General features: G+C 45.6%; 1 protein-coding gene across 1 annotated transcript in view; it reads right to left on the bottom strand.

Moving 5' to 3' along the window:
- Nucleotides 1–9,714: 9,714 nt before the first annotated feature.
- The window catches only part of HERC5 (HECT and RLD domain containing E3 ubiquitin protein ligase 5), a 315,041-nt gene continuing 303,712 nt past the window's right edge, over nucleotides 9,715–21,043 (bottom strand). The window contains exon 22 of the mRNA XM_069230254.1: nucleotides 9,715–10,083. Within this exon, the coding sequence (XP_069086355.1) occupies nucleotides 9,878–10,083 (206 nt within the window). The 3' untranslated portion in view covers nucleotides 9,715–9,877. The remainder of the gene's footprint in view (nucleotides 10,084–21,043) is intronic.

Below are 21,043 nucleotides of genomic sequence, written 5' to 3'. Positions count from 1 at the left end.
AAAAGCTGTACATGTCTATTGTTAAATAATGATTGACTAGAAGGTAAAGACACAGAATTAATGTTAAGCACTTGTAGGAAAGTAGCCTCTTTCTAGCCTTGTTACCCCCACTTTTGGCCTGTTTGTGAGTATATGTCAGGGTGTTTTCACAGTCTCACTGGGATCCTGCTAGCCAGGGCCCAGTGCTCATAGTGAAAACCCTATGTTGTAAGTGTGTTTGTTATGTGTCACTGGGACCCTGCTAGCCAGGACCCCAGGGCTCATAAGTCTGTGGCCTATATGTGTTCCCTGTGTGGTGCCTAACTGTCTCACTGAGGCTCTGCTAACCAGAACCTCAGTGGTTATGCTCTCTCTGCTTTCCAAATTTGTCACTAACAGGCTAGTGACTAAATTTACCAATTCACATTGGCATACTGGTACACCCATATAATTCCCTTGTATATGGTACTGAGGTACCCAGGGTATTGGGGTTCCAGGAGATCCCTATGGGCTGCAGCATTTCTTTTGCCACCCATAGGGAGCTCTGACAATTCTTACTCAGGCCTGCCACTGCAGCCTGCGTGAAATAACGTCCACGTTATTTCACAGCCATTTACCACTGCACATAAGTAACTTATAAGTCACCTATATGTCTAACCTTCACCTGGTGAAGGTTGGGTGCAAAGTTACTTAGTGTGTGGGCACCCTGGCACTAGCCAATGTGCCCCCACATCGTTCAGGACAAATTCCCCGGACTTTGTGAGTGCGGGGACACCATTACACGCGTGCACTATACATAGGCCACTACCTATGTATAGCGTCGCAATGGTAACTCCGAACATGGCCATGTAACATATCTAAGATCATGGAATTGTCACCCCAATACCATTCTGGTATTGGTGGTACAATTCCATGATCCCCCGGGTCTCTAGCACAGAACCCGGGTACTGCCAAACTGCCTTTCCGGGGTCTCCACTGCAGCTGCTGCCAACCCCTCAGACAGTTTTCTGCCATCCTGGGGTCCAGGCAACCCTGGCCCAGGAAGGCAGAACAAAGGATTTCCTCTGAGAGAGGGTGTTACACCCTCTCCCTTTGGAAATAGGTGTGAAGGGCTGGGGAGGAGTAGCCTCCCCCAGCCTCTGGAAATGCTTTGATGGGCACAGATGGTGCCCATCTCTGCATAAGCCAGTCTACACCGGTTCAGGGATCCCCCAGCCCTGCTCTGGCGTGAAACTGAACAAAGGAAAGGGGAGTGACCACTCCCCTGACCAGTACCTCCCAGGGGAGGTGCCCAGAGCTCCTCCAGTGTGTCCCAGACCTCTGCCATCTTGGAAACAGAGGTGTTGGGGGCACACTGGACTGCTCTGAGTGGCCAGTGCCACCAGGTGACGTCAGAGGCTCCTTTTGATAGGCTCTTACCTCTCTTGGTAGCCAATCCTCCTAACTTGGTAGCCAAACCTCCTTTTCTGGCTATTTAGGGTCTCTGCTTTGGGGAATTCTTCAGATAACGAATGCAAGAGCTCACCAGAGTTCCTTTGCATCTCCCTCTTCACCTTCTACCAAAGGATCGACCGCTGACTGCTCCAGGACGCCTGCAAAACTGCAACAAAGTAGCAAGACGACTACCAGCAACATTGTAGCACCTAATCCTGCCGGCTTTCTCGACTGTTTCCAGGTGGTGCATGCTCTGGGGGTAGCCTGCCTTCACCCTGCACCAGAAGCTCCAAAGAAATCTCCCGTGGGTCGACGGAATCTTCCCCCTGCTAACGCAGGCACCAAAAGACTGCAACACTGGTCCTCTGGGCCCCCTCTCATCCTGACGAGCATGGTCCCTAGAACACAGCAACTCTGTCCAAGTGATTCCCACAGTCCAGTGACTCTTCAGTCCAAGTTTGGGGAAGGTAAGTCCTTGCCTCCACACGCTAGACTGCAAAGCTGTGTACCACGTGATTTGCAGCTGCTCCGGCTCCTGTGCACTCTTCCAGGATTTCCTTCATGCACAGCCAAGCCTGGGTCCCCAGCACTCCGTCCTGCAGTGCACAACCTTCTGAGTTGTCCTCCGGTGTCGTAGGACTCCCTTTTGTGACTTCGCATGGACTCTGGTTCACTTTTCTTCTAAGTGCCTGTTGGGGTACTTCTGCGGGCGCTGCCTGCTTCTGTGAGGGCTCTCTGTATTGCTGAGCACCCCCTCTGTCTCCTCCTCCAAGTGGTGACATCCTAGTCCCTCCTGAGCCACAGCAGCACCCAAAAACCTCTACAACGACCCTTGCAGCTAGCAAGGCTTGTTAGCTGTCTTTCTGCGTGGGAATACCTCTGCAAGCTTAATCGCGACGTGAGACATCCGTCTTCCAAAGGAGAAGTTCCTAGTCCTCTTCTTTCTTGCAGATCTCCAAGCTTCTTCCAACCCGTGGCAGCTTCCTTGCACCTTCAGCTGGCATTTCCTGGGCTCCTGCCCCCTCACGACACTGTCGCGGCTATTGGACTTGGTCCCCTTGTCTTACAGGTACTCAGGTCTGGAAATCCGTTGTCAGTGCACTGCTGGTGTGTGTTCTTCCTGCAGAATCCCCCTATCACGTCTTCTGTGCTCTCTGGGGGTAGTAGGTGCACTTTACTCCTACTTTTCAGGGTCTTGGGGTGAGGTATTTTTCTAACCCTCACTGTTTTCTTACAGTCCCAGCGACCCTTTAGAATCTCACATAGGTCTGGGGTCCATTCGTTGTTCGCATTCCACTTTTGGAGTATATGGTTTGTGTTGCCCCTATACCTATGTGCTCCTATTGCAACCTATTGTAATTCTACACTGTTTGCATTACTTTTCTTGCTATTTCTTAACTAATTTTGGTTTGTGTATATATAACTTGTGTACATAACTTATCTTCTTACTGAGGATACTCACTGAGATACTTTTGGCATATTGTCATAAAAATAAAGTACCTTTATTTTTAGTAACTCTGTGTATTGTGTTTTCTTATGATATTGTGCATATGATACAAGTGGTATAGTAGGAGCTTTGCATGTCTCCTAGTTCAGCCTAAGCTGCTTTGCCATAGCTACCTTCTATCAGCCTAAGCTGCTAGAAACACCTCTTCTACACTAATAAGGGATAACTGGACCTGGCACAAGGTGTAATCACCTCTGGTACCCCCTACAAGCCAGGCCAGCCTCCTACAGCACCTTAGCAACTTTTGCACTGGCTTTGTGCATGATTTGCACATGGCTCATTTTGAGTGTTAGCTTAGTTTTGTGAGAAGTAAGCTGCGCATGTCTAGTGTCAAATGACAACTTCCCAGAACTTAAAGGTTGGAGAATTATGGTCAAGCACTTAAGCAATTTTTGCACAATTTTGTGAATTATTTGCACATGCCTCGTCTTAAGTGATAAACTAGAGCTGTGGAAAGTGAGCTTTAGTTATACTTGTATATAACAGGCTATTTTTAAAATGTTCAGGGTTTTTGTTTTATTTCTTTGTTATGGAGCTATAGATGTTTTTTGTTTTTTTTGGACTATATGTAACTCGAGGTGCATGTTGTATCACAAATACACAGTAGTCGAGATCCTGTTATTATGTTGTTTAAAATGATTATAATGATTTTATTTAATCAAACAACAAACTTATACAATATACATGATATATATTATGTACACGGAATGCAATAGTTTTACTTTATATTGAATACTTAATTGAATATTTTTATTTACATATTGTACATTCTTTTATTATGTTTGTAATGCAGCAATTAGATAAAACTACTTCACATGTAATTGCCAGATGTTCAAATAATGTATCTGTTACATTTATAATCTGTGGATCCATGAAAAACCAGTCCATGAGTAAGTTACTTGTAATGTCCATTGATTATCCCCTTCCTGCAATTATTCATTATTTGAATTTTTGGAGCCATAAAATGGGAACAGGACCCCACAATGCATGCAGTGGATAAGAAGGATGACAAAACGTACAATAATAAATAACAAACAGCACAGAGTCAGTTACAAAATAAACACATGCACAGTCACCAAAATGAATTTGCATGCAGTGTACTTCATAAAAAACTGTGCCACACTGTACGTGCATATGAAGAATGACAAAACACACAAGAATAAATAACAAACTGTATGAAACAACACAGTTAATTACAAAATAAATATATGCACAAAGGCAGTAGCACAAACTGTAAAGGCATGCCAAAATTCCAATCATATGTACAAAGGCTGTGGCACAAACTATATTTACTCAAGTCATATGCACAAAGGCCTTGGCATGAACTATATTTAAAATGTAAAAGCAACAAACCTGTAATATGCGCATGCTAAAGAATATTAAAGGCAGGCAGATACTGGATTATTATTCTTCGTTTTGAAAATTGCAATCTCTGACTGTGATGCCATATCCTCATAACCAAGGTCCATATAAACAAAAATAATAGGCCGAAAAAGCACAGCTACAAAAAAGAAATACATGTAGTCACAAAAAAACCTTATTTACAAAGAAAAAAGTAGCTCACACAATGAGAGAAGCAGACGAAGATGACAAAAGGAAGAAGTACTTGGTCCAAGCTCCAGAGAAAAGACAAACACATGAAGGCAGATGAAAAACCAGAAACTTACAGGAAATGGCACACAATGAGCAATAAAAAGCAAGGAAATTAGAGTGACAAGAAAGCCAACAGATGTTAAGTAATGCTCAGTTTGTAATATATTTTTAATTACAAGAGATTTTTCAAGCAAAGTGCAAATGAAACCTAAAACAGTTTGCGGGACTGGCCTTTATACAGTCCTATGCAGCAGGCATGTAAATGTCTATTTATATTCAAGCATTGGTGTCAATGAGAATACAGAACTAGAGGGAAATATACATTAGAAACTGAAGGTTACTCAAGTTGAAAGCATCAGGGGTGAAGCTATTATTAGGGCAGCAGGTGCTGTGGCACTGGGTCTCAGAGCCCTGGGGGGCCCATTGAACCCTGATAATTGCTATATTTACAATCCGATCAGCAGTCAAAGGGTCAATATCCTAGCTTGCACTACGGTTCATGGCACACTTGCTACGTTACTGTAAAATAAGTGATTGCAACATTGGTGCCAAGAGAGTCCTTATGAGATAAATCCCTGTTTGATTTGCAAGGTATGAAGAGGTGTACTCTGTTCCCAAGAAAGTATTCATGATGTCAATCCAGCTGCACTTTACAAGGAGCATAGAGAATTTCTCTGATCCTGCTTTAGGAAGACTCAGATGTTGCTGAAAAGGTGGTAAACTGGGAAGTAATAGAAATAAATCACTCACCAGTGTTCTAGTTGCAATATTGGCTAGCAGAATTACACTGTGTTACCTGACAAAACGTGAGATTTGTGGGTTGTTAATTAAGTGATGTTCCTCTGTCTAGGATGAGCCAAGGGTGGTGCAGGATTATAGTTGTTTAATTAATGTAGGTATATTGTTTTCAATATACATTACTCTATAACAAAACTAGATAAATAGTATGCATTGTTATGACGTCTGCTTGATTGTGTTGAAGGCCTATTCATGTAAAAAAGGTAAAAGAGAGACAATGACAGCACGTCACTCCGAGGCTTCGTGACAGAGGGGTTGTAGACATTGTGGTAGGAGCAGGATTTCTTGACCATTCCTTCTAGGCTGGTACAGGCTGCTGAATCTGTGTTAGACACCCTGAGATTCCATCACTGAAAACAAATCAAATCAAGTCATTAACATTTATAAAGCGCGCTACTCACCCGTGCGGGTCTCAAGGCGCTAGGGGAAAAAGGGGGGGGGTTATCGCTGTTCAAACAGCCAGGTCTTTAGGAGTCTCCGGAAAGCGGAGTGGTCCTGAGGCTGGTGGGGAGGTAGTTCCATGTCTTGGCGGCCAGGAAGGAGAAAGATCTCCCACCCGCCGTGGAGCGGCGGATGCGAGGGACAGCAGCGAGTGCGAGGCCAGAGGAGCGGAGGAGGCGGGTGGGGACGTAGAAGCTGAGGCGTCTGTTGAGGTATTCCGGTCCCTTGTCGTAGAGGGCTTTGTGTGCGTGGGTGAGAAGTCGGAAGGTGATCCTTTTTCTGACAGGGAGCCAATGCAGGTGTCTCAGGTGTGCGGAAATGTGGCTGCTGCGGGGTATGTCGAGGTTGAGGCGGGCCGAGGCGTTTTGAATGCGTTGCAGGCGATTTTGGAGTTTGGCTGTGGTCCCGGCGTAGAGGGTGTTGCCGTAGTCCAGGCGGCTCGTGACGAGGGCGTGGGTCACGGTTTTTCTGGTGTCGGCGGGGACCCAGCGGAAGATCTTGCGGAGCATGTGGAGGGTGAGGAAGCAGGCGGAGGACACGGCGTTGACTTGCTTGGTCATGGTGAGAAGAGGGTCCAAGATGAAGCCAAGGTTGCGGGCGTGGTCTGTGGGGGTCGGTGCGGTGCCGAGGGCCGTGGGCCACCAGGAGTCGTCCCAGGCGGACGGGGTGTTGCCGAGGATGAGGACTTCCGTTTTTTCAGAGTTCAGCTTTAGGCGGCTGAGCCTCATCCAATCTGCAACGTCCTTCATACCCTCTTGTAGGTTGGTCTTGGCGCTGGCGGGGTCCTTGGTGAGGGAGAGTATAAGTTGGGTGTCGTCGGCGTAGGAGGTGATGATGATGTTGTGCTTGCGTACGATGTTGGCGAGGGGGCTCATGTAGACATTGAAGAGTGTCGGGCTGAGTGATGAGTCTTGGGGTACGCCGCAGATGATCTCGGTGGGTTCTGAGCGAAACGGAGGGAGGTAAACTCTTTGGGAACGGTTTGAGAGGAAGGAGGCGATCCAGTCCAGGGCCTGGCCTTGGATCCCAGTGGAGCGGAGGCGGGTGATTAGGGTGTGGTGACAGACGGTGTCAAAGGCAGCCGAGCGGTCGAGCAGAATGAGGGCGACTGTTTCACCGTTGTCCATCAGGGTTCTGATGTCGTCAGTGACTGAGATGAGGGCGGTTTCAGTGCTGTGGTTGGTTCGGAATCCGGTTTGTGAGTGGTCGAGCAGGTTGTTGTCTTCCAGGAAGGTGGTCAGCTGTTTGTTGACGGTCTTCTCTATTACTTTGGCTGGGAAAGGCAGAAGAGAGATGGGGCGGAAGTTTTTTAGGTCGCTCGGGTCAGCCGTAGGTTTCTTTAGTAGGGCGTTGACTTCGGCGTGTTTCCAGCATTCGGGGAAGGTAGCAGAAGAAAAAGAAGAGTTGATGACGGTCTGGAGGTGCGGGGCGATGATGTCGTCGGCTTTGTTAAAGATGAAGTGCGGGCAGGGGTCCGAAGGGGCGCCGGAGTGGATAGAGTTCATGATGGATTTGGTTTCTTCCGTGTTGATGTGGGACCAGTTGTTGAGGGTGATGGCCGTGGATGCCGGTTCGGTGGTGTATGGTTGGGTCTGGTGTCCAAAGCTGTCGTGGAGGTCGCTAATCTTGCGATGGAAGAAAGTGGCGAGGGATTCGCACAGATCCTGTGAGGGCGTGACGGCGTTGGCGCTGGGGTTGGAGAACTCCTTGACGATGCTGAAGAGTTCTCTGCTGTTGTGTCTGTTTTTGTCCAGTCTGTCGGTGAAAAAGAAAAACAGTGTTCCACGCTTGGGAAAAGTGCAACGAAAGATTATGAGGACTTTTTTGTATAGGTAATTGAGTGTTTTCCCTGAATTTTAATTTTGGTTGAACTCTCTGTGTAGCGTATTTCACTGTTGAATAATTTAATTTGAATCACAGAATAATTTCATTTGTAAAAATGGTGCAAGTGATTTGAGGGTCTTTGCAACTCACTATAGAAGAAACTAAACACCGTGGCCCAGATTTATGGTGAACTAGCACCATTCCAACGCCACATAAGCGTAATTTTTCTGACACTAATGTGGCGTTGAAAGGGCAAAAACGCCATGCCATATTTACAAAGTGACGCAATGCTTGCATTGCACCACCTTGTAACCCCTTGCGCCACATTATGCCTGTGTCAGGCATAATGTATGCAAGGGGTGTTGTTCCAGTGCTGGAGGGTGGGGTGGAAAAATGGTGCAAAGGAGTCCATGAGATTCCTTTGCGCCATTTTTTTTTTATCTGCATTTTGAACGCCTGCTAAGTGCAGGCGGTAAAAAAAGCTCCCATTGTGTTCAATGGGCCTCTGGGTACTTTGCAGGATTAGCGTCAACATTTTTGACACTAGTCCTGCAAAGCGCCGGACTAGCCTAAAAAATTATGACACTAGACTACCGCTATGGTGGCACACACATGGTGGCGTTAGGGGGTGATAAGGTGCGCAAGAAAAGTAGCGCTGCACAAGGTGCAGCACCACTTTTCATAAACTGTACCTTGGTTCGCTGAATCAAAACGTTCCCCTATTTAGCCAGATCTCTTCTGTTGTGACTATTGGCACCTGCGATTCACATACATGCCAATAGACCTGATTCAGCGGGAGACTCCGATCTTTTAAGCCAAACAAGGCTTTATTTTAGACATCTCCTGCCAGAAATTGTCTCTGCTTCCATTGAAGTCAATGAAGAAAATCCATTCTCCAGGTTATTTTTTTTAAATCTCTCACTTTCCTCTTTTAAAATGTTGACAAATATGCATTCATTTTACAGGACGGGGTGGATAGGTGAAGAAAAAGAAAATAAAGATTGATTCAAAACAACCTAATCAAGTGCTACAAGCACTGACCCCTTTCTGCATAACGAGGGTCCTCAGGCAGCAGTAGGCCCTAAAGAGAAGAATGAGAGACATGACGCGGATAAGCAGACCAAAACTGCAATAGCAGAAGGAAGAGGTACATGAAAAGTAGTACATTTGGAATTGTAAAAATGGATGTCGTTTTTTTATTTTTTAAATGAACACTGACCAGGTGACCGAGGATGAACAGTAGTTGACAGAATCACAAATCAGGGAAAACAGCAGAATAGAGTGCACTGAGACGGAGCTGAACCAGTAGGGTACATGGTGCAATAGCTATGGTATGTTAAGCGGAATAATAACTAAGCTGGACCAAAAAGGATGAAGCAAATGTGTTTCTGCACAAAGCCACTAGGTCAATTTAGTGGAACAACAGAAATGGAGTATAATAGGGAATTAAATAATGCAGTTTTATGAGCTGACTCGATACCACCAAGCAGCAAAACATAAGTTGATCAAACTATTAATGCGGCCTCGGGACAATCAAATGGCATGACCAATCTACAATAGGTTGGCAAAATGTCATGTAGGCATCCTGCTTAATTGGAGACCCTCTTTGATGCTGCTATTGAGAACACTGACTACATTGACTCGGAGGCAGGCAGCAATTCCTGCACCTGAAGCATCTGGCAGAAGCAGAACTTAGATCCCTTCATCAGGCTCTTCAGTCTCTTCACTGTCCACAAAGCCATGTCCACTGGGAGGATACATCTAGGTATGGTAGATCACCCACTCTCCAGCCTCAGCAAACAATCAACCATAAGACCGCGACGGTTCATCGTATGCCCCATCAAAGCTACTCCTCACAAATCTTATGGGACACTAAGACGGAACACGCTTTTGAATGGATGCATCACAAGGGACCTTGGACTGACCAATGCTTACATCTTAGCACTACAGGCTGTATACAAAGCTTCAAACTCATACTTTTTTTTTTTTTAGCAAAATACAAAGGAAATATTTTGATTTACTGCCTGAACACACAAATTGGCATTTAAATTTCGCAATTGTAGAAAACAACCATTTGGTTTTAATGGAAGCTTTGGATGCCATTGAATAATTCCAATCACTTGTAATACCACAATCAGTTCTACAAAATAAAGCTCAAAATTTATTGCATTAGTATATTACAGCCCATTTCTATAAAAAATATATTAGCAACATTTTAATTCTACATATTCACATTAAAACAAATTACTTTATTTTACAATGTTAAAAATATTAAACTATTGATCTTCTTCGTGGTTTACATTAACAGAATCCTCTGTTGTGACAGATAGCCAGCAGCAGCTTTTCCTTGAGAACTTCCTTCTTAGAGTACAGTGGAAGTATTAGGGTCTGGTAGCAGGTCTGCGCATATGGAAGATGATCTTCAGTGTATGTAGAATTGGACACAATTCTAATCTTCAAACTGTCCATTCCAGAAACAGGGATGCTGTCACTTCCCACGAGAAACACTGAATTGTGGAGGGAATGGAAAACATAAATGTCAGGAAGCAAGAATATCTCTGATACAGAATTGGTAAGCCTAACAAAAGACAACAAAGCTAGGAAAAGGAAAATGATCACAAAATGCAAAGCGCCACAGTACCCTTCACAAAATACCACCCACCCTCAATCTACTGTCAAAACATGGCAACTGTAAAGGATGGCTCAAAGAAGAGCTTTATTCAGCGCCAGGATACCTTCCTGGGTGATAGTGCGCTCTGCAAATCTGCATAACATAACATACATAAGTACTTGCATTTCTACATTGCAGAGAAATAAACAGTCTTATGCACAAGTTCCAAACCGTGGAGAATATACCATGTAATCCCTTTAAATGCACAGGTAGATTGTAATAAGGGCCGGAAATTTGGGCTAAAAGGCTGCTTTCTTTTCAAGGATTCCTAATAGATGACAGGTTAGCATATTGATACCACCCAAGTAGCAGTTGCCATCTACAAAGTCACATTCTGTTGGGTACACGTTCATCTTTCGAGCTTTATTTTACAGCAGACTCTCGAATTCGGCTGGAATTTATCATTCTGCACGTTTCTGACCCATACCCAAGAGGGCACTGAAAATGTTTCAAACACCCGTACTCCGTAATCTCTGGAGTGCACAAAGGTTTACAAGCTTAAACCTCTGTGGTTAGGTTTTTTTTACATAAAAACTCAATAGCATTAAATAGTATCACTGCAGTTTGTACTGTGCACTTTCCATTAATTTTTGCAAAATGTGAAGGCAATGGAAAGAATGCCTGGATTAACCAGAGCCACTGTCTGAGATTAGTTCAAGTATTCCTTCCATCCCTTTGTTGTTTGTTGTAGGAGATGCTTTAAGTGAGACGCGTATTCCCAGACCGAGGTCCAATGCTCTCTGTGGCAAGGCTCAAATTGAGCCTCACTGACGACAGCTAAGCAGGGTCGAACTGGTCTGTGTTCCCAACTGGAGGGAACCTCGCCTGACAGTTGAGGCTGGGTGGTTCCCTTCCCATTGGAGCAGGATAAAGAACGATTTGCGCATGGCAGCTCTCTACCTGAAGTTGCATAGTGCGAGACCGATGATAGATTTCATTGTGACCACCAGCCATTATCAGTGGCTGAGATTACTTCAAGTACTATCCCATGAATTAGTTGTTTGTGGCTAAGCATTCACAATATGGTTTCCGTTTCTCAAGAAGGTTCAGGCAGTGCTTTCTTCCTAAATATGATAATGGCCTAGCTGACTGCATGCATGCTAAAAATCTGATAGGGAGTCTAGATGTAGAAGCCTGCTGTCTCCTTACCAGGTACCAGAGCGCATTTAAAAAAAAACACTATTTTGCACTTTCTCCCTCTTTTTACAACATGTTGCAAAGACAAGGTTCAACATTCTCATGCCATCCGATTCTACATAATCACATATATAAATTACAGACATATGCACCTTTAACTACATGAATTATACAACCATAGTGACATTTGTAATGTGATGAATTTTGTTAAACTTGGAGAATAGACTTCTGCTGGTATTCAGTTTTGTATACTAGCTCATGAATTTTAGCTTTGATATAAACCCCTTCCTTACACATCACCCCTAGTATGAATTCAACGTGACTTAGTCGGGGAGGTATCAGGGGCAGGATCACCATGTGAATTAACAGTAGTCATAAATTAAACTTTGCAGAATGGGGAATGACTAGATATTTTTGCACAAGTTTTCTAAAGTTTCAAGCAGATATGTACCACCTGCTCCCGGGTAGTGGTAAATATCCACGGGCAGGGCCTGTGGTGTTGGGGTTGCTAGGTGGGGTCTGGAGAAGGAATCTGGAGGGTGTGGAAGATATGCTTTCTTTAGGTGGAACACAGTCTACTCCCTCATAGTGCTGGGGGGAAAATCTGCCTCTAATTAAGGTGGATCTTCTGACGCTGTGACCCCAGCGGCTCTGTGGTGGGCGGGCCTCAGGTAAAAGTTTCCAGTGGTAGACCCAGCTGAGGGCTGTCATTGAGAACCAAGTGGTAACTACATTCCTAAATCAGTTGGGAGATCTGTGAGTTTGCTGGAATGAGACATCCAATGATTAAATTACAACCGCTGCCTTTTTCTCAAAAGAGAGATGAGATTGATTGACTTTGCCTATACAGCAGAGAAAGGTGAGTTAGCAATGCTAGTTTTTCAAAGCTCATTTGCTTAGCACCTCAAAGACTGATAAGCAATATGAAAACGGAAAGCAACAATATATATTAAATCATCTTTTTGAGCTACTTAGTTTTTACTCCCGCTGGCTCCAGTTAAGTAGTACTTTCTGAGAGACTTGTGATAGGTCATGTCTACGCTTAGGTACTGGTACCAATAGTCTATTCTTATTTGTGTAAAAACAGTTAAGTGATCACAAAATCAGTCTCCAGAGCTGATCAAGTGGGATATTTTCCTCAACCTGCAACATCACTAAAGCTTTGGATCCATTCTGTCCCCAGATATCACCAAAGAAACATCCATTTGGTAGGTGCCAAACTTCAACATGCGTTTCCATATCCTCTGATTGTGAGTGTTTGAAAACTCCACCATGTTGTGATGTGTAGCAGTGCAGCTGCTTGAACACCTCATAATAGCAGCCTAAAGATAGGTGCATTAGATTATTCCTAACACTGTTACCGTTATGACAACTCAAATTGCGGACTTTAGTTTTTTGAGAAAAAGTAATCCCTTCCGCAGTTGGCTCAGCATTACTGCTACCCCTGAGGTGAATATCCTGAGGTGGATTCTGGAAGCAATCCAGTCTGCAAGTTTTGCGGAGGCTAAAACAAAGGATTTGCAAGACAGCCTCTAAAGCCCTGATTTTTACATTGACAGGTATTTACATAATCTAAATGTAAAAAACATCTCCGCTTGTCAGAGATTAAATCGACTGACAGCACACTGGGGTGCCAAGCCATAGTTATTGCCCTTTATCAGATATTCTTATCAATAGCATTTGCAACAAGACGTTTCCGCACATTCAAAAGAACTTAGTGGGTGCAACAATTTAAGGATGTCAAGATTTATTCAAAGGTCATTCCTTACCTACACCCACTTGAAAGAATTTCACTCACAGATATCATTATGAACCCTCAGAGATATCCCTAATGATCAAAGAGACTATTACACCACTTTGTATCCAATAGTATAAGCATGGAATTCCAAAATTGGATAATAAGGCAGTTATGATAATACAGAGGTATGAGTCAGGGTTGCAAGTCAGCTCTGTGGGAATTCAGGAGGTGGTATGTTGGGATTTCAGGACTTGTTCTGTCCTGGATAAAATCATTCCTTACAGACAGTAAACAAATGGTTCGATTAGTTCACTTCTCATCCACAGAACGTTAGTGACATCAGCGGTCCCTCAGGGCTCTTCTCTGAGCCTGGTTCTTTTTAATATATGTATATGACCCCGTTGCTCTCGATTATCACTTCTTTTAGTACTGAAACCATGTCCCACGCAGATGATACTCAGTTGATCTTATCATTGGATAAGGCTTCCATCGGTTCTGAGGTTAACTTTAAAAACTGCCTTTCTGCAGTTATCCGGTGGATGCAATCCAATCATTAAAGTGCAACACTGATAAAACTGACATCATGCTGGCAAGCACATCCAACTCTTTTGTCCCCAGCAGATGGTGGCAGGATTTTGCTACTCCACCTCTCACCATGGTTGACACTGTGAGGAATTTATTCATAAAATTTGACGCCGGCTAGTCCTTCTGCCCACAAGCACTCGCGGTAGCAGGGATGTGTTTCACTTTAAAATCATTAAAAAGTTCTTCGACTACCTCCCAGAGGCAGCCAGGACAAATTCTGCATATGCACTGATCACATACAAATTGGATTATTGTAATAGCCTATATGCCAGCTTGTCCAAACAGGCTATTTACAAACTTCAAATGGTACAGCACGCAGCTGCTAGATTAGTATTAAGACTTCCCAGATATGCATCCACCTCAATTGTATTGACGACCCTACACTGGCTGCCTGTACATAAAAGGGTGCTATTTAAACTCATTTTACTAACTTGTAGAGCGTACTGGTCCACCGGGCCGAGCTATCTATCGGCCAGATGTACCTATTACACAACTACTAGGCCCCTGAGAGCTTCTTAAGCCTGCCTCCTTCAGGCTTAAGACACTAGGTGGCAGATCTATTTTAGTCCTTGGCCCTAGGGCCTGGAACAAACTTCCTATAGCCCTAAGATTTATTGATAGGGTGGCAATTTTCAAAAATAAACTGAAGACTTGGCTTTTTACTGCTCCTGATTCACTCTGCTATTCTTTGATCCTCTGACCCGATGATTTATGATTTTAGTCCAGCATCATGATGGAGTGGTTTCTCATCATAGTGCCAGAATGCTCCTTGGGGAGTGGCAGTTGCGTTATATAAGAACCCAATTCAATTCAATTCAATTCAATTCAATTCAATTCAATGTTGGTGTCCTTCCCCGAAAACACGCAGAGATGCTGACAAGGCACCATATTTAACAAGTCCCTGTTGACAGTTCTGCATATTCTGTTAAAATAAAACTGATCTAAGGTGGCAATTCTAGTTCCAGTTATAACTAGAAGGAGGCCCAGTCAATATAGTCAAGAGCTCCACTTCCAAAGGGAAAGCCTTTCAGTGATATCAGCACTGTTAAAGAATAAAGAATTATAAGAGGACAGTGGGTCAGACTTACAAGGCATCGCAATCCATTAACTGAGACTTACTAAGCCAGGCAAAGCCACTTTGTGTGGCTCTATGTAGTTTAGTAAATCCAAATTAATGCAAGAAAGTACATTTTGCTGTCTTATGTTACCTTGCAGCAGAGAGGCGTTCCATGGGTGGAGTGTGGGTGTTTCCATGCATGCGCCTGTGGTTTTTGTCACAATCCCAGATTTACAAAGGTCTGTAAGCCAGAGACTGCGCCAAAACCTCAGCATAACAAGGAGGAATATCTTTATTTGTTCTTGTTGCTTCTTTTTTGTATGTATGCTGCATTCAGCAGCACACATACAAAGAAGAAAATGCTTTTCAGAATTGTTTTTGGGGAAGGAGTTCCTTTCAGCACAAAAACAATCTTGTGTGTAACTGGTGCTTGCGTTGGTGCTAGGCAGCTATAAGCACACCAGATCTAGGAGACAAAAGAAATGTGTTATATCTTAGTAGATATGGTGCATTCCTGCTCTCTCCTTTTCATGTAATGCAGCACATCAAGTTGGCTTGTTGTGATGCGTGAAATATTGGTAAATCTGCCTCTCAGTGTGTTCACTTGTTTTCAGTTAGTGAGTCAAGCAGAACGGTAGTCTGCTTGCAATCTATTTTTAATTCCTGTAATGTATTACTTTATTCATCAGTGATGTCCTACTGTGGCTACATGCATCAGCGATGTCCAAGTCCTGTCTAGTGTGCATGCCGACTTTATCAGCATTAACGTCATGATTAACTTGTGCATGTCTCTTGTCTTAAGGGAAATAAAATAAGTTACTCACCTGTAACTGTAGTTCTCTAGTATTGGTATCTGTTATAGATTCACATGCTTGAATCATTCCCCATCGTCGAAGTGGGAGTCCCACGGTACCATAAAAAGTAATAATAAAAAAAAACTACATAGAGGTTAATGTTAAAGATACTCACTTTACTAGCTTATTTACATTGTAGGAAAGTACCCTCTTTTTGGCATGGTTACCCCCTCTTCTTGCCTGTTTGTCAGTGTGTTTGATTGTGTTCACTGGGATCCTGCCAACCAGGACCCAAGTGACTGTGCTCTCTCCTTTTAAAACTGTAGGGTGTGTGTGCTTGGACCACACATACCCTACATTTGACATACTGGTGCCCCCATATAAGTCCCTAGTATATGGTACCCAGGTACCCAGGGCATTGGCATACCAGGGGTTCCCCATGGGTTGCAGCATGTATTATGCCACCCATGGGGGGCCCATCCAAAGTGTATCTGCAGGCCTGCCAATTCAGCCTGCGTGAAAGGATGCATGCACCCTTTTCACCAAAGGTCACTGCACCAGGTCGCTGTAAGTCACCCGTATGGTAGGCCCTCCTACCCTAGAGGGCTGGGTGCAAGTACCTGTGTGTGAGGGCACCCCTGCATGAGCAGAGGTGCCCCCATGAACTCCAGCTCCATCTTCATGGACTTCGAGAATGCAGGGATGCCATTTTACACGTGTACTGGACTCAAGTCACTACCTGTGTCCAGCTACATAATGGTAACTCTGAACTTAGGCATGTTTGGTATGAAAAATGTCAGAATCATACCCCCATACCATTGTCAGTATTGGAAGTATGATTCCATTCCCTCTGGGGGCTCCTTAGAGGACCCCCAGCATTGCTCCTGTCAGCCTTCTATGGTTTTCCAGGCATCCCAAGCTGCTGCCACCCCTCAGACAGGTTTCTGTCCTCCTGCAGCTTTATCAGCTCAAGCCCAGGAAGGCTGAACAAACGATTTCCTTTGAGTGAGGGGGGTAACACGCTCTCCCTCTGGAAATATGTGTTACATGGCTTAGGAGGGGTAGCCCCCCTAAGCCACTGGTATGCTTTGAAGGGCACATTTGGTCCCCTCCTTGCATAAAGCAGTCTGCACCAGTTCAGGGACCTCCAGTCCCTTCTCTCGCGTGAAACTGGACAATGGAAAGAGGAGTAAACACTTCCCTGTTCATCACCACCCCAGGGGTGGTGCCCAGAGCTCCTCCAGAGGGTCCCTTGATTCTGCCATCTTGAATCCACGGTGGGGAGAGGCCTCTGGGAGCATCTGACTGGGCAGATCAGGCAGGTGACGTCAGAGCCCCCTCCTGATAGGTGGTCACCTGGCTAGGTGACCAAACCCCTTTCAGGGCTATTTAGGGTCTCCATCTTGGGTGGTTCCTCAGATTCGGCTTGAAAGATTCCAGCAGGACTCCTCTGAAACCTCTACTTTGACTTCTAGCCACTGGAATTGCAACTGGACCCCCCAGGAACCGACAATCTGCATCCAGGAGGAAGGGTGGCAAGTCTTCAGTCTGCACGAGAAGGAAGAAGGAATCTCCCTTGGAGTGAAGGAGTCACTCCCCTGCATCTGCAGGCATCAAAAGCAAAGATGACCGGCTGCATGGATCTCGTCTCATCCTGAGCTGCTTGGATCCTGCATCACAGGTGGTGGTCTGGACTAGTCCTCTTGGTCCTCTCTGCCAGCTGTCCAACTTTCGTGGAGGTAAGCCCTTGCCTTCCCACGCAGTACAGTACCTCTGTGCACTTTATCTCTTGCAGCTACCAAGGCTTGTTGGCATCTCCTCCAAGGGATCTTCAGGCTTTGTGTAGCCCCAGCCCCCAACACTCTTCCCTGCGATGCAAAGCCCTCTGCTTCTCCTGCTCCGTGGGACCCTTCTTCAGTAGTGCTGCGTGGGCTCCTCTGCGACTCCTGGTTCCTCTTCCAGTGGGTCTCCTGTGGGGGCTGTCTTTTCTTCTGTGGACTCTCGGCCTTGCTGAGGGTCCCCCCAGGGCTCCACCCATGGATTGAGTCCTCCTGGACTTTGCTGGTCCCTGGCGGCTCCACTTCTGCTTCATCATTACTTTTGCCTTTGCCAAGGTTTGTTGGAGGCTTTATCACGCCACTGACCAATTGCATTCTTCCATCCGGGGTGGGACATCGACTGCATCCTCCAGGAACTCTTCTCCGGCTCCAGGGCTGCATAGCTGATTTCAGGTGCTGGGGGCTGCGGGTGCAGGGTCTTTTCCAGCCGTCGGGTTTTTAGAGTCAGGCAGTCGCGGTCAGGGGGAGCCTCGGGATTCCCTCTGCAGGCGTCGCTGTGGGGGCTCAGGGGGGGACAACTTTGGTTATGCACAGTCTCGGAGTTGCCGGAGGGTCCTCCCTGAGGTGTTGGTTCTCCACCAGTCGAGTCGGGGTCGCCGGGTGCAGTGTTGCAAGTCTCACGCTTCTTGCGGGGGATTTGCAGGGGTCTTTAAATCTGCTCCTCTGAAACAAAGTTGCAGTCTTTTTGGAACAGGGCCGCTGTCCTCGGGAGTTTCTGGTTCCTCTTGAAGCAGGGCAGTCCTCTGAGGATTCAGAGGTCGCTGGTCCTGGGGAATGCGTCGCTGGAGCAGGTTTCTTTAGAAGGCAGGAGACAGGCCGGTAGGACTGGGGCCAAAGCAGTTGGTGTCTTCTTTCTTCTTCTGCAGGGGTTTTTCAGCTCAGCAGTCCTCTTCTTCTGTAAGTTGCAGGAATCTAAATTCTTAGGTTCAGGGGAGCCCTTAAATACTAAATTTAAGGGCGTGTTTAGGTCTGGGGGGTTAGTAGCCAATGGCTACTAGCCCTGAGGGTGGGTACGCCCTCTTTGTGCCTCCTCCCAAGGGGAAGGGGTCACATTCCTATCCCTATTGGGGGAATCCTCCATCTGCAAGATGGAGGATTTCTAAAAGTCAGAGTCACCTTAGCTCAGGACACCTTAGGGGCTGTCCTGACTGGCCAGTGACTCCTCCTTGTTTTTCTCATTATCTCTCCTGGACTTGCCGCCAAAAGTGGGGGCTGTGTCCAGGGGGCGGGCATCTCCACTAGTAGGAGTGCCCTGGGGCATTGTAACACGAAGCTTGAGCCTTTGAAGCTCACTGCTAGTTGTTACAGTTCCTGCAGGGGGGAGGTGTGAAGCACCTCCACCCAGAGCAGGCTTTGTTTCTGTCCTCAGAGAGCACAAAGGCTCTCACCGCATGGGGTCAGAAACTCGTCTCTCAGCAGCAGGCTGGCAGAGACCAGTCAGTCCTGCACTGAACAATTGGGTAAAATACAGGGGGTATCTCTAGGATGCCCTCTGTGTGCATTTTTTAATAAATTCAACACTGGCATCAGTGTGGGTTTATTATTCTGAGAAGTTTGATACTAAACTTCCCAGTATTCAGTGTAGCCATTAGGGAGCTGTGGAGTTCGTTTTTGACAGACTCCCAGCCCATATACTCTTATGGCTACCCTGCACTTACAATGTCTAAGGTTTTGCTTAGACACTGTAGGGGCATAGTGCTCATGCACATATGCCCTCACCTGTGGTATAGTGCACCCTGCCTTAGGGCTGTAAGGCCTACTAGAGGGGTGACTTACTTATGCCACAGGCAGTGGGAGGTTGGCATGGCACCCTGAGGGGAGTGCCATGTCGACTTAGTCATTTTCTCCCCACCAGCACGCACAAGCTGGCAAGCAGTGTGTCTGTGCTGAGTGAGGGGTCCCTAGGGTGGCATAAGACATGCTGCAGCCCTTAGAGACCTTCCCTGGCATCAGGGCCCTTGGTACCAGGGGTACCAGTTACAAGGGACTTACCTAGGTGCCAGGGTTGTGCCAATTGTGGAAACAATGGTACATTTTAGGTGAAAGAACACTGGTGCTGGGGCCTGGTTAGCAGGGTCCCAGCACACTTCTCAGTCAAGTCAGCATCAGTATCAGGCAAAAAGTGGGGGGTAACTGCAACAGGGAGCCATTTCTTTACACTGACCATCTTCGTCCTACAGTCAACCAACTCCTGCAACCACAGACGGGTGGGTAGTGGCTCCTGCCACCACCAGACACTCCTGCAACATTTGGACTTGGTCCCCTTCATCCACAGGCTTCCTTTTCAGGAATCCACCGCTGGATTCTTGCAGTCTTGACTGGGTGTTGCATTATCTTCTTTTTAGTCCTTTTGGGTGGTTTGGGGCAATTCCAGTAACTTACTCCTTTCTTCCTGGTCGCTGGGGGGCACTGTGGTACTTACCTTTGGGGTTTTCTAGATACCCCAGCTCCCCATTACACATTCCACTTACCTAGGTGGGGGTCCTGCATTCGTATTCCATTTTTTTTAGTATGTTGTTTGGTCTCTCTAGAGAGAGACCAGAGGTCTTCAAACTGGGGGGCGGGCCCCCCTAGGGTGGCCTCAAGTGACCCCGGGGGGGCGCCAGACATTGGCCAAAAGAAGCATTATACAGATACCATGCCTTTGTTTTAAGCAGAAGCTTGTTATTGCATTTAAAAAAAGGTAACAGTGCTTAACTGCAATGTTTAAATAGGTTTAGACATATTTAAACATTGCCATTTTTATAAAACAATTGTGAAAAATTCTGAGGGGGCCCAATGATTTTTATTTTTTAACTGGGGGGACGCGGCATAAAAAAGTTTGGAGACCAATGCTCTAGGGTCACTGTAGTCTATTGCTGTTTGCACTGTTTTCTATGGCTATTTATGCCTATTTCTGATTACTAGTGTACCTATCTAGTGTGTTACTTACCTCCTATTGGAGGGTTGCCTCTCCAGCACTTTTTGGTATTTGTGTCACTAAAATAAAGAACCTTTATTTTTGTAACACTGACTGTTTTCTTTCATGTGTGTAAGCGCTGTGTGACTACAGTGGTATTGCATGAGCTTTGCATGTCTTCTAGATAAGCCTTGGCTGCTCATCCACAGCTGCCTCTAGAAAGCCTGGCTTCTACACACTGCCTACAGTACACTAATAGGGGACACCTGGACTTGGTATAAGGTGTAAGTCCCTTAGGTACTCACCATACATCAGGCCAGCTTCCTACATACATCATAAAAAAAAGACCCTAAATCCAGCCAGTCAGGTGACAGCACCCTTTAGAACCCTCACCACAGAAGCTCCACGCTCTCAGATTTTCCTGCACAAGTGTGAGGTAGTAGAGAACAGAAATAAGGGGAGCCTCTGTGGGGAGGACAGTGAGTTGCACGTGAATCTGTAAAATACACCAATACTAAGGAACTACAATTACAGGTAGGTATCTTATTTTCTTCTCCAGTATTGGATCTTTCATCAAGTCATATGCTTGAATTAGAATAGTTAGCAGTAAGCATTTTCAAACATTAACATTACAATGTCACAGTGAATGGTGGGAAAGAATTAGGAATGGCTCCCCATTTCAAATAGATTGTCCCACAGCTGCATCGCTCTTGGATTCTAGGCACCCGGCATATAGCTGAAGAGACAC

This window comes from Pleurodeles waltl, chromosome 1_1 (assembly GCF_031143425.1).
Source record: "Pleurodeles waltl isolate 20211129_DDA chromosome 1_1, aPleWal1.hap1.20221129, whole genome shotgun sequence".
In the NCBI taxonomy this organism is placed as follows: Eukaryota; Metazoa; Chordata; class Amphibia; order Caudata; family Salamandridae; genus Pleurodeles; species Pleurodeles waltl.
This window is presented reverse-complemented; position numbering and strand designations above follow the sequence as displayed.